The 13,087-nt window shown below is 38.7% G+C and overlaps 1 protein-coding gene across 3 annotated transcripts in view; it reads left to right on the top strand.

Annotated features, from left to right (window-relative positions):
• LOC113679104 (intermembrane lipid transfer protein VPS13A) overlaps positions 1–13,087 on the top strand; it is a 62,458-nt gene that overhangs the window by 16,450 nt on the left and 32,921 nt on the right. Inside the window, exons 27-47 of one of the 3 annotated variants that reach the window (XM_089204446.1) lie at positions 132–219; positions 697–814; positions 1,004–1,076; positions 1,799–1,864; positions 2,727–2,878; positions 3,186–3,273; positions 3,933–4,163; positions 5,006–5,151; positions 5,800–6,011; positions 6,387–6,438; positions 6,837–6,927; positions 7,368–7,496; positions 7,819–7,899; positions 8,340–8,572; positions 9,354–9,501; positions 10,091–10,172; positions 10,265–10,297; positions 10,629–10,756; positions 11,088–11,260; positions 11,779–11,867; positions 12,651–12,934. In XM_089204446.1, coding sequence (XP_089060572.1) covers positions 132–219; positions 697–814; positions 1,004–1,076; positions 1,799–1,864; positions 2,727–2,878; positions 3,186–3,273; positions 3,933–4,163; positions 5,006–5,151; positions 5,800–6,011; positions 6,387–6,438; positions 6,837–6,927; positions 7,368–7,496; positions 7,819–7,899; positions 8,340–8,572; positions 9,354–9,501; positions 10,091–10,172; positions 10,265–10,297; positions 10,629–10,756; positions 11,088–11,260; positions 11,779–11,867; positions 12,651–12,934 — 2,697 coding nt within the window. Of the gene's footprint in view, positions 1–131; positions 220–696; positions 815–1,003; positions 1,077–1,798; positions 1,865–2,726; positions 2,879–3,185; positions 3,274–3,932; positions 4,164–5,005; positions 5,152–5,799; positions 6,012–6,386; positions 6,439–6,836; positions 6,928–7,367; positions 7,497–7,818; positions 7,900–8,339; positions 8,573–9,353; positions 9,502–10,090; positions 10,173–10,258; positions 10,298–10,628; positions 10,757–11,087; positions 11,261–11,778; positions 11,868–12,650; positions 12,935–13,087 lie in introns of all 3 variants that reach the window. The other 2 variants (XM_089204445.1, XM_089204447.1) reach the window with 2 other exon arrangements.

Raw genomic sequence — 13,087 nt, 5'->3', positions numbered from 1 at the left:
CATACCTTTACTACTTCCCTTCCATTACCTGTACCATTGATGGCAAAAAGTCATTGAAATTAAGACTTTTAGAAATGTCCAGGTGCTACTTTTGATGTCACACATTTAAATGGCTTGGTTATTTTTACCAGGATCTAAGCGTGGAGGAGTTGGAGTCGAAGTGTTACGATAAGTTTGATTTTAAACTGGAAGACCTTCAAATCCTCATCGCAAAAGCAGGTAATGGTGACTGGGTCTGCACAAAATTCTGTGTAATTGACAGTGTATCCCGCCCTGTGAAAACAGCTATTGCTAGAATGTTAATAGCCTACATGCCAGATAGACAAGGAGAATTTGTTCAGCAACCAACAACTTCAGATATGCTTGGTCACACAAGTACAGACGAGACTATCTAACATTGAATGTTCTTCAAACTTGCCCCATGTAAGAACCTTTTACACCCTAACATCATTGGGCGTATTCTCCATACTGTTCTCTATGTATATCGTAAGGTGCTGACAAGGAGAATTTGTTTAACAACCAGCTACTTCTTTAGTTGGTGATCATTTCCTCTATTCTCGTGACCTTACTGTTTGATTGTTTGATTCTGGTGTGATGCTGTAAGAAGAACTTAGATGCTAGTCACTCTTTGGGGATAGAACGTTAATGAGTATGGACGTTTGATGAAAAGCCATTTTATTTTATTTTTTGTGACAGATGAAGACTGGCAGGCCGCAAAGAAGCAGGTCAACTCTAAGATGCATATTCTAGATCCGATGGGAATTGACATGAAGCTTCAGAAAGCATTAGATCCTGACGACATTAGGCTTGCACAGTAAGAATTGTGTTATTTTGGTTCTTCTTCTAGTATTTTCTTTCATGAGATCGGCTTTGGTGACCGCTAACCGGTGACCGTTGAATCGCTGTGTTGGAGATAGATGCAGATATGTTTGATGTGCGCCGAGCAAACTACTCAAAGACATGTTCCTCGTGAATGTATGTTTGACTGCTATTTCTGAAACAGGATCACACTCTCTGGAACCCTTCCAACTGTGAAAGTCCATGCCTCTGATGAGAAGCTTCTTCAGGTTATTAAGGTGTAGTGGAATAGCTTAATATGGAGTAGACCTTAGTATCTAAACAGATTACGAATGAAAGTAGTTTTTTTTTAGCTTGGTTGTTAGATAAAGAAAGGTGTTGTTCATTCGTTATGAACATGGAATAAAGACAAATTTTGATTCCCACAAGGAATCGATCCGAAGACCTTCAGAACTCGCGGTCTCAGGCTCTACCACTATTTTACCCTTTGAACTCTAAGATTGGTATTCGTATTCTTCATACTGTTCGCTATACATTGCCTATGATACTTTAATGGAGAATTTGTTCAACAATCACTGTTTGATTCAACAATGATGCTGTAATAGAAATATATAAATACTTTTAAAACATATGCCCCCTTCCCCTTGTCAAGATTGGCAACGAGTAAACTGGAGAACTCGAAAAAACGTAATGTTGAGAGGTTAGCGGGAAAGACCGAGGTTCAAATCCCGTGGGGGACTCTTCTTTGTCCATTATCATGACAAATAACATTTTCTTCAGGCCTTTGAATTTTGTAAAAATGTGTTGCCTTTCCAGGGACATTATGTCTAGACTCTCCCCATGATTGCATGACTGCAATCAGCATTGTGGTCTCGCTTACGGCTTTGTGACATTGAAAAACCAACAACAACAGCACAGAACAACCCTGATATTCTCATGTGAGATTGGTGTAATCTCAAAAACATTTCCTTGAACTCTTTTGTTGTCTTTTGGGTTTCAGCTTGCTACCAGCATCCCAATACCAGGAGGTGAACAAGCTTTGAAACAAATGGATAAAAAACCAATGGTATGTTAGAAACTACTAGATATGTAGTGGTCGTTTTTTAACTACTACGTGTGCTTTGATAAAAGAGAGATTCATGACGATCTGGCGGAAACTTATATCGCATAAACTGGGGTTTCAACAGGGATTTCCGGCTTTGAGAAAAGCCGCAGCAACACACGTGAAAAATTTTTTCACGTGTGTTTATATAGCCAATCAGCTGCTGACACGTCACTCGCCTTTGGCGCCACTCGGTCAGGTTGATGAATGATTGGCAAAGCCTTCACGATTCTCAATATAAGTTGTCTGTTGGAGCTTTCTCGAACTGCAGCGGCTAAAACACTAACAATCCGTATCGCTGACAGACTGTGGGGTGCAAACTTTCTCAGAAGGGGAAGGAAACTAATATACTAAAAGAAAAACCGAAAGTTACATATTCAGTGGCCTTGGTGTTAGCATTTCTCTCGGATGAGAATGAAAATCTACAACTGGAAGATTTGCCACTGGCCGATTTTGGTTGTTTACTTGAAATAATTCTTCTGTCGGTAAGGACAATGTCAATAAATAAGAATTTTGCAAATTGAAAATAACGACCACTGTTGTCTTTGTAATCATAATTCAACGCAATTTTCCATCTTAAGAGTCAGCGCCAACGCACTCTACAATTGTTATTCGGGAATTGTCGATTCATTTATTTTCATTCATTTAATGAAGTCGGCTTTTCTTGTCAGTGAAGGGCTATTGCGTTCATATGATAAACAAAATAATACATGGTTACTCGTAGATATGGAATTTTTCTACTTGTGTTCAACTCGACTTTTCACTCGTGAGCTATTAAGTTAAATACGTGAAGCAACATTGACTTTTTCTAAATTTCTTGTTGTAGGACATTCCTGGTGAAAATCGCCGGTATGCAACTGCAAGGGCTGATGGTGACGTAACACAGTTGGGTGTTTTGGAAGGTGCTACAGGAGAACAAGATGACGCAGCTGAGGAAATGGATGAAATATTCCAGACGCCACCTGAAACTCTAACCGGGTATTGTTTAGTTTTATACAGTTTTTTTTTTCGGTTGGTTAAGAGGTAAAAAGGGGAGAGTTTCTGAAATATTTGTTCCCTAAGAGACCAAATTTGATGGTTAAAAATACGGCGTAGAACCATAGAAACACCGTTTTTTATTGAAGACTTTGGGGCGTAAAACCCACAAACTCTCTAATATTTCATTTCCCAATGTGTTTTGCCAAAGTTCGGCTACCCCTTAATTTGTATCATCGAAATTTGGCCAATCAGGAATTGTTATTACAGTATTTTCAGGTATAATATTTTCCTTCTTTTTCTCCCGTAGAGAATCCAGCCTTGAACGAGCTAAGAGTGAAGAAAAAAAGGCTATGGCCCAACAAGTTAAAGTTTCGCTCAAGTTTAAGATAGAAGAGGTGTGTTTGAGTATTTTTCATCAGAGTAATCTTCTTATTCTACTTAAGGTTCTGAATTTTTTAAAGTTTACAGAGGAAGGAAATTTATGAGAGTAGTTTTTGACTGTGTCGACTGTTTTTGACTCTGGTCCAGAAAGGTCAACCAATCAGTTGCAAAACTAAAATCAACCATGGTAATTTAGTGTTATCAACTGAGTTGAAAACGTCAATTGGCCTCCGTAAAGAGTAAAAGAGCTGACGTTTCGAGCGTTAACCCTTCGTCAGCGCGGTTGGCGAAGGGCTAACACTTGAAACATCAGCCTTTGAACTCTTTACAGTGGCCAGTTTACATTTTCAACCCATTTGATAACACCTAATCACCGTGTTGTACTCTCCCACCGATGCAGCACCACAGTTTCTTTAGAAACTTACCCCCTGAAATCAACCACGTCTTGGTTATGCATGTTTTCCTGCGCTTCAGACTGTTTGCTTGTTCACTTCCCCAACCGAAAAGCGCTTTTGATGGATATTGATGTATCCACAAGTAACAGAGTCATGAAGAAGTTATTTCTCTTTTGAAGTTATTTTCTTTTGATGAGGACTGTTAAATTTTGTCCTCCTTTAGAATAGCAGTCTCCAGTTAAACCAACTGATCTTGAACTTTTTACGTTGTATTACAGATATTCGTTGATTTTAGCACAATGGATAGTGGAGGGAAATTGACGCCTTGTCTTGCGCTGCATGTTAAAGGCCTGGGTACCGATGTTGTCATGCATCCTTGGGATCTTTCAGCAAGTGCTTCTTTATCTTCTCTGGCCATAGTGGAGAAGATCCATGGAACTGGCGGAGGTCCTCTTTATCTTGTGCAGACGCCTGTTGGGGCAGAGCTACTCTCTGTTAAATTTGTTATGGTAAAATACCTTATCTTGTGAGGTCTACTGCATGTTTTTAAGACCCAGCTTTGACCAGTGTGGCGTTGGCCCTCGGTGGCCGTTAACTCGATGTTGATTATGCTACAAGCTTCGTAAAAAACAATCCAGGCTTCGCTCTCGTGAAAACCATCACGAAGAAACAGAGGTGCGCAATGCATACTGGGTCTGTAATGATGTGGGCCTATGACAAGCCCTAGTAAGCCGGGAATTCATGGCAATTTACAGATTCATTTGAGGTCGTAGAAGGGAGTACGGCTAATCTTGGAATTAATGAAATGACTAATCTCTATACTTGGGAAATATTGTTCTGCATGCCTAAGAATAAAGTGAAAAACAAAATGTTATCCTGAGTTAGAAGCAGTCAGTGTTTTGGTAATTTGAGAATGTTTTTGTTTTCAAATTTATACAAATGGTACTCTCTATTCTCATCATCAGTATGCAGATGGTAGAAATTAGTTCTTTTTGTCTTTTGAGAAGTAGTTAAATAGTTGACAGGAGATTCATTGTTTGTGGTTGTCACTTCCGTGCTTACACGGTGTAAAGGTCTATATCTGCAGCACTATATCTGTTTATGATTGAAGTATTAAAACCCTGGACCCTAAAGAAAGACTTGCGTCAAATTTCTCCCTTCAGGGCCACCTCAGAATCGTATTGTAAGGTCAAGAACATAGAGGGATTGATTATCAATTCGAGAAGCTCTTGACTGTTAAACAAATTCTCCTTGTCAGCATCTTAGGAAATACATAGAGAACAGTATGGAGAATATGCATACTGATGCTAATGAGTAAAGGGTTACTTGCTGCTTTTGATGTCAATTTTAGGTGGAATCAGACCACCCAGAGTACAGCTCAACATTTAAGTCCACTAAGCAGTCTGTTGCTGTGGAATTTTCTTCACTGCAAGTAAAACTGCATCAAGAAGCTCTGCTCAACATCATCGATGTTTCAGCCAAAATGCTGCCGCCTAGGTGCTGTAATTTTAATGTAGCTTAAGAACGGTTCATGTCTACTCTGTTTTGGCCTTAAGCCTTTTACATCCTCTTATGTAGAGACACTTGGCTTTTGGAAACAGGCAATTCCAATAACCCGTAATTTGGTAACTGATAGCGGAGCTCGCAGCGCGCGCATAGTTATCAAAAAATGGAAGTTACTGTAACCCATCAAGCTTAAAAAAATTTAATGAATCATGTAAGGAAAGTTATCCGTCATTTTTTCTCGAACACCGTTATACTGGTTGGAGTTTATATCCAATCCTGACACGTAAATTGTAATGTGCATTTTCCAACAGACCCACTGATACAATGTAGTTTTCATATATATATATATATATATAACTAGCTTTGGTTTTTATAACTTTGTACTGATGAAGCATAATTCTTTTTTTTCTCATATGCATTATATTTATAGATTACATAGATTACATGTACACAGATTTTATAAGTTTTTTGTAAATCACGTTCTTAATGTTTATCTATCTATCATGCCCCTTTTGTATACACGCAGTTAAGCTTTTCAGCTGCAAAGCATTATTGTAATAAACATATCTATGTCTTTGTGACAACTCTCTCTCCACCAGTTGTCAATTGAAGAAACGTTTTTTTTTCCTCTTTTACCAGTGAAGAGACTCCAGCTCTGTTACTTGTGTCTGCTGACGATACAAAAACGGAAGGCAGAGATGAAAATAAAACGTCTGAGCTATCTACGCCTAAAGGCAAAAAGAAGAAAGATATTAAAGATGAAATACAGATTGAAGTGACGGCAAAGCTGGGAGGGATCGATGTTACAGTGACATCTGTTGAGGGTGATTTGACGCATGTAATTATTGGAGGTGAGGGGTTTTTTACTCAACAACCATAATTTGGTAATGCATAAATGAGATTTTACAAATTACCCATCATCATTTCACAATTTTTGTAGGGGAGAGCTGGGGCAATGAAAATTACACCTTTCCTGCCCCCTTCCCCTTCCGTCCTTTCTAACTCTAAATCAAACATGGCTAGTCGGCTAATGAGACGCTGCACTACAAGGCATGATACGATATGTTGGGCTTTTGTTCAATATTATTTTGAAGGAAGCAAGTGAGCAATTGTGTTAGTTTCAAGCCGCCAAAGAATTGGTATTAAAAATAATATTTTCAGTCTCTCTTGAATTTACTTTATGTACTCTATGTTTGACAAGTTCAAATATTTTTCTTCACACAAAGATTTGTCCGCTGGCTGTGTTGTTAGAGACAGCAGAACAGACGTTATGGCCAGGTATGTATGACCTAATTGTCTTAGTCAATATCCCTTTTTCTCTGATCGCGATCAAAATCACTCAAACTTTCCAGGTCCAAAAAATTATCATTTGATAGAAAAATTTTCAATTGCGTGTTGAAAGTAATCCAGGAATGTTCTGGTTTTGCTTTATTTCGTTACATGATTGGTCCAGCAACTCGCGCCACTTCTTTAAACAATCAGATTCAAACTAAAACCAATCGCGACTTGGTCACTTGCGTTTTCCCGTGCTTTAAGCGGCTTGCTAGTTTTCTCTTCGAGTTCTCATGGGCTCCTTGTGATATTTTCCTAGCAATGATTGGCTGTTGTGGTTGCTTTGGTTTTGGTTTTACGACACTCGTTCGAAAAGCTTTCTAAGAGTCTCTGTTTCATTTCAGTATGAAAACTTTGTCAGTGATGGATTCTACTCCTGGGGCGGTATATCCGAAGATAGTATCCCTCGTGAACGAGGAGGTGTTTAGCCTTCAGGTGTGTAAAACGAGAACTGTCTATTTCAGACATGGAACTGAGTGACAACAAGGTCATATTAATACCAATTTAGTTTGAGATTTGTTCTGCACCTTCTGTACTACCACCAGAGAAAATTTCCTCCAAGTGTCCTTAAAGAAACCTCACACCAATTCTTTAACCAATCTCATGTAAAGTGATTAACCACTCTCAACCTGATTACTCACGTTTTTTTGCGCCTCCAGCAGTTTGCTTGTTTTTGCTCTGAGTTCTCATCAACTCCTAGTAATATTTTGCTCTGTTCTGATTGGCCATTAATTGAGATAACTATGATTTTGGTTATACGACAATCAATGTATAAGGGTTCTTTCATGATCGTTATTGCTGTTTTAACCAGTGCTGTTATTAACTTGAATTAAGAGTAAAACTTTCTAATTTTATTCCATACCTTATGTTCTTAGGTTATTGCACACAATGATGCAACTGTCGGCATCAAGTTTAGAGACATGGAAGCTGTAGATCTGAAATTCGAGATGGCAATTGGTTGTATCCGTGTCATCTTCCTAAACAAATTTGTCATGAGGCTGCTGGTCAGTAAACTTTATTAGCGTCAATATATTTAGCATTTGTGATTCCTTAAAGTTGCAGAAATTGAAGTTGGTAAAGCTATAGTATTTTGTGTTGTATATTATTTTGGAAATTTTCGGCCTTCCGTTTGAATAGATTGCTATTCATTGTACTGATAGTTTGTGCGCCTCCGCCAACAGGAATGAAATGGCATTTATTTTTTGTTACCAACTGTGAGTTACATGTAACCACTACGGTTAATTTTGCCTGAGTAAATATGATTACTTTATCTTTTGGAGGATGAAATCATTCCTATCTCAGATATGAATCTCCGTGTTATTTCAGGACTTTTTGAACAAGTTTCAGCGGGCAAAGGATGCCATGGAGTATGCCAGAAAAACTGCAGCTGAGTCAGCCAGTGCAACAGTGAGTCACTAGCCGTTATCAAAACCTTTACATCTTGACCCATTTCACTCCCAGATCTCATTAGTAATTGTCCTTACTGTTTGCTATGCAATTCTTATGATGTTGTTTGAGAAAGTTTGGTGTTAGATTCTCCTAACTGATATTTTTCTTTTTTCTCATTCCTTGTCTGCTTGATGTTTTACTGATTTGAGAGGAGAAACTCTGTCTTGGTCACTCAAGGGAGTTAAAGGGTTAACAGCAGTATTCACTTTGTCCGCACTGCACTACATACTTTTCCTATTGTTTTGACAAGGGGAATTTGTTTAAAATCAAGAGATTCTTAATTTGGCCTTGATGTTTGATAAAGAGGTAATACTGTAAAGAGAAATCAGATGCTATCGACTGTTAGGAACTAAAGGGTGACTTTATTAGGTGTAAAAATGTGTTTTTCTGACTTTTAGATTCAGAGTTTGCAAACTCAAAGCTCAAGAATAAGCTTGAAAGTTTCTATCCAAGCACCTGAGGTTATCATCCCTGTGAGTGCGACGTCTCGCGATGCACTTGTTGCAAATCTCGGTCACCTTAGTGTGTCAAACACCTTCAACCTTGCACATGATGGGGAGGATCCTGAAGGAAGTGATACTGTTGTTATTGACAACATGGTGGTGGATCTTAGTTCTGTAAAACTGTTGAGGTATAGATTTCATCGTTTATTCTAGCGATTTTGAAACACAGTGACCTAGTGGCTTGTGCGGCTGTGTATACCTTCAGCCTGAAGCCACTCCTCTTAGTCATTTGGGCAGGTGTTGAGCCACTTTGTTAAGATATCGTTTAAGGCATTCCAAACATAAGGAGACAGGCTTAAATTCAATAAAGTTCATGTTCTCACGGAATGCATGTGAGCATCCCATGTACGAGGTGTTCACGATAAGTCTTCGGTTCCCATTTAAACTTGCTATTGTTTCCTGGTACGAATTGCCTCAAATACGATTAATAATAATAATAATAACATTAGAACTGTAAAACTCAACCACACGTTACCAGGATTCCGTGTTGACTCTGGTAAATCCATGCAATCAAGAAATAGATTATGAAAGATGATGTTATTCAGTGAATGACACAGGCATAATTCGAAAAAAAATTCCAAGTGCCCCCAAAGGAGTCGAACACACGACCTTCCGATTAGTACTTGGGATACTCTGCCACTCAGGTTGAGCTCTAGCCTCGTGGAACTAAATTCACGGTAACAAATTTCCTGCAATCGATTTGAGATACTTTTGCACGATGATATAACTGAGGATGGTAAATTTTAAGCCTGGTGAAAGATGATGTTGTGCAGTGAATGACACAGGCGTACTCGGAAAAAGTATCTCCAAAAAGAAATGCATAGTTTGCTGCTAGGTGAAGGCAAAGAGATTGAAAATGTGAGCCACACTCGTGTCTGATGAAACAATCCTTTTTCTTTGTACAATAAGAGCTGTGATGACTGATGGAGAAACCATAGGACCTACTCAACTGGTCCTTGAACCAGCGAATCTGACAGTTCATGTGGCTCGAAACTTGTCTCCTTGGTATCACGATGTGCCTGATATTGATGTGAAGGGAAAGCTTCATGCAGTTAAGGTTAGTTTATTGATGAAAAGCATTTGAAAGGGGAATAAACAATTGAACAAATTGCAAACAGAATGGTTTGCTTTTCGTAGTAAGAAAAGCAAACGATTCTGTTTGCAAATGATTTGTTCCCACCACTGAATAATTTCAGTCTCGGTATACATTCCCAAACTCGGTAGACATCCCTTCAGTCATATGGTGGCCTTTTGAATAAAGCAACTTGGACTTCTAGATAACTTTCCATGTTCCAAGAGAAAATATTTTTCCATTAAGGTACTCAGATTGCAATTTTAAGTGAGACTAATCGTGGGAAGAAAATCAAAGAACAGTGTGGCTGCCCATATTTCTTATGACTAAAAATTCAAGTTAAAATGTTTTTTTGGAGGGTACATGCCGTTAGTTAGCGTAAGTCAACGCAACTTTAAACATAACATCGACTAACTGCTGTGTTGGGTGAAAACGTACCCAAAAAAAGGGTGTGAATCTTCCTCGTTCTAACTTTGTCAAAATTACATTTAACCTTATCAGAAATTAGAGATTTTATATGGTATAACAGATGTTTACCAGATATTTACATGTCGCGTGTTCTGTCTTTGTACAGTTATGTGCTGGTGAAGATAAAATAAGAACTATACTAGGGATCTTGTTCAAGAATCTCAACGAAGGAGTCACATCTCGCACAGGTAAAGGTGTCGCAATGCGTAGCTACTGAAAATTTAGATTTTTGATTTTATGGTTATTTTGACACTGATCACAGATATTTTTACAGTTGCAGAGGAGATAAACACCATAGCACAAGATACAGTTGGTAAGGTTCTTCATTTTTTTACATAGAATTCTCGGGAGTGTTATTATGACGACCCCAATTACCCTATAATGCCTCACCCACTGTTATTACCACTCGTGTTAGTTTCCAGTTAAAGGTTTCGTTTGAGGTTTGGGGTTGAAAATCAGGAGATACAAGAACGATTGAGTTCTTTTTGCCTTTATTATGTGGCAGTATGAAACTAAAATGAGGAGAAACTAACATTCAGGCAAATATAACACTTAATCACTGGGTAAATGTTTTAGTCTAGGGCCTGAAATATAGACTTCTAATTTACTTAATAAGGCTTAAATAGCCATGCCTTACCTTTCAGATTCCGCGGGCGTTGCCAGTCAAAGCCTGAGTGTTGCAGAACCAGCTTCGAGTGATGTTGTGTGGGACTTTGTGAAATTTTCATTTGAGATTGAAGAAGTTTCAGCTGCAGTGTTCTGGGAGGAAAAGGTTAGTTAAATGTAATTTGGTATTATCAACTGAGTTCATAACGTAAATTGGCCACAGTAAAGAATTTTAAAGCTGACGTTTCGCTCTGAGGAAGGGCTAACGCTCAAAACGTCAGCTTTGAAGCTCTTTACAAAGGCCAATTTACGTTATCATCTTAGTTGGTAATACCAAATTACCCTGTTATACTCTCCCACCGACGCAGCACTGCAGTTTCTTTAGGGACGTACCCCCACTATAACTGCTAAATGATCGTGCTAGGGGTAGCGAAGGTGGCTAGTGTAACATCCTAAGATGCTTTTGTCCATTTTGAAACGATTCTCCTTTGCCTCAGCCTACCGGCACCACGTCATCTAGAGATGCAGAATGCTGTTTAGGGCAGTTCTCGCTGGTCCAGGTTAAAGCCTCAGGGAGTATCAAATCCAACTCGGCAATAAAGGCCAGTGTGACGTTAGAGAGTTGTATTCTCGATGATAAAAGGCCGCAGAGTGAGGAAGGAGTCACAAGGTAAGAAATGATGCAATAATGTGTAGTTCACCAGTGTTACGTTTCTCATTTTGATTTTTTACTAATTTGTCGCCCTCTGTAATACAAGGAGTACTAGAGGCGCCCCAAGGCGTCGCCCCTTGGCGTCGCCCCTTGAGTAGTTGCTTTAAGTTCCGTCACCCCCTAGTGAAGTTCTTTTGCTCCGAAATATGGTTGCATTGCCCCAATTGAAAGTTGCATCGTCCCCAACTTTTGATCTAAATTCGATTAAGGTTTTAAACGCGCATCATCATCCGGTGTCGTTCTAAAGCAATGATAACAGCCCTTCAAAACAAAGGGTAATCCAGTGAAGCCAATGAGAAGTCAAATTAGAAAGCAAGTCGCCCCGTTTTTTGGTAATCTATCTTATCATGGAACGAACTAAGGAAATGTGATTGCGGATTAGTCTTGGCACTTAGTTGGTAAATGCTTCAAGTCTTTTATCATGTTAATCTATGCACTGGCTATCCATAGAAAAAAAATACAATGTTGGTTTTCAGGATGATTGAAAAGTTTAGTGGTGGTTCAAGTGATGTTGAAAACATGATCGATATTCAGTTCCAGCAAACTGCTGCTCAGGACAAAAACAGTAAGTTTGATTATGATTTTCATTCTTATGGTCACGTTATCATTTGGTGACAACTCAGCTTAGGGTGAAATTTTCCTTTCAAATGCACTTGTGGCTACCGAGAGATGCAAAGCTCTCCGTAACTTAGTAAGAATTTCTATGTTTGCTCTTGTGTTTGATAAGTTTGTTATAGAAGCAGCAAGATAAACGTCGAAAATTCCACCATTTTCTTTGCCATTCCATCATTGAATCTGAACCTAAAATGTAATCCGAAATTAAAATGATTTTTAATTCTAATTTAAAGACCAAGTTTCATGTAGGCAGAACACTTTGTTCTTTGTTTTCATCCATGCTACTGCAGTACAAAATTGACTGTGATAACGAGGTAATTAATTTCAGAATATTAACCAGCAGATCAGTTTTCAATTGACTGACGTAAAACCAAAGTTATTACAATAGCCAAACATAACAAAGGTTTGTGACATCATTGATCAATGAGGACTCATTTGAAATAGGAAAATACAAAAAGCGCGGGATAACGGGGGCAACCAAATCGCAATTGGTTATCTTCTGACGTCTGATTGGCTTGGAGCATTACGATTTTTAGACCAATCACAGACCGAAGTAAAGCAAAACCAAAGCAATCCCAGATTACTTTCGACATTCAATTGATAATTGCTTTATTTGTGGGTGGTTAAATGTGATTGAAACTAGAGTGTGTAGAATATATTAAGACATTAGGGTACCGCTTTTTTGAGGCCGAAAATTAAACTTGGCCTCGCCTTTTTCTGCTTACATATTCAGTTGAGATGGCAATACAGAGCTTCAACGCTGTTGTAAACTTGGAGTTTCTACTGGTTCTGTCTAAAGTGTTTACGTCAGCGTTAGCCACGGATGAATCAGACAGCACGTCATTGCTTGCCTCTCAACACGTATCTCAGGAAGTGGCCGTTACACATCCATCTGTATCTGTTGCGACCACCGATCACGAACCACCACAAATCGACGTTAAGATCGCCATTAAAGACCCAGAAATTATCTTGCTAGCAGACGGAAGAGACAAAAATACCAATGCTCTCTTCTTGAAGGTTAGTACATATCCAGCAGTGCATAGTTGGCAAAATAGAGATGGAAGTTCAAATACACTTAATCCTCTACACCAGCAGTGTAAACATCAGTATGCGTTTTCTCCATACTGTTCTCTATACGTTTCCTTAGGTGCTGACAGGGAGAATTTGTTT

This window comes from Pocillopora damicornis, chromosome 4, assembly GCF_964200805.1.
Source record: "Pocillopora damicornis chromosome 4, jaPocDami1.2, whole genome shotgun sequence".
Lineage (NCBI taxonomy): Eukaryota > Metazoa > Cnidaria > Anthozoa > Scleractinia > Pocilloporidae > Pocillopora > Pocillopora damicornis.
The sequence above is the reverse complement of the archived record's forward strand: the minus strand, read 5'-3'. Positions and strand labels throughout refer to the sequence as shown.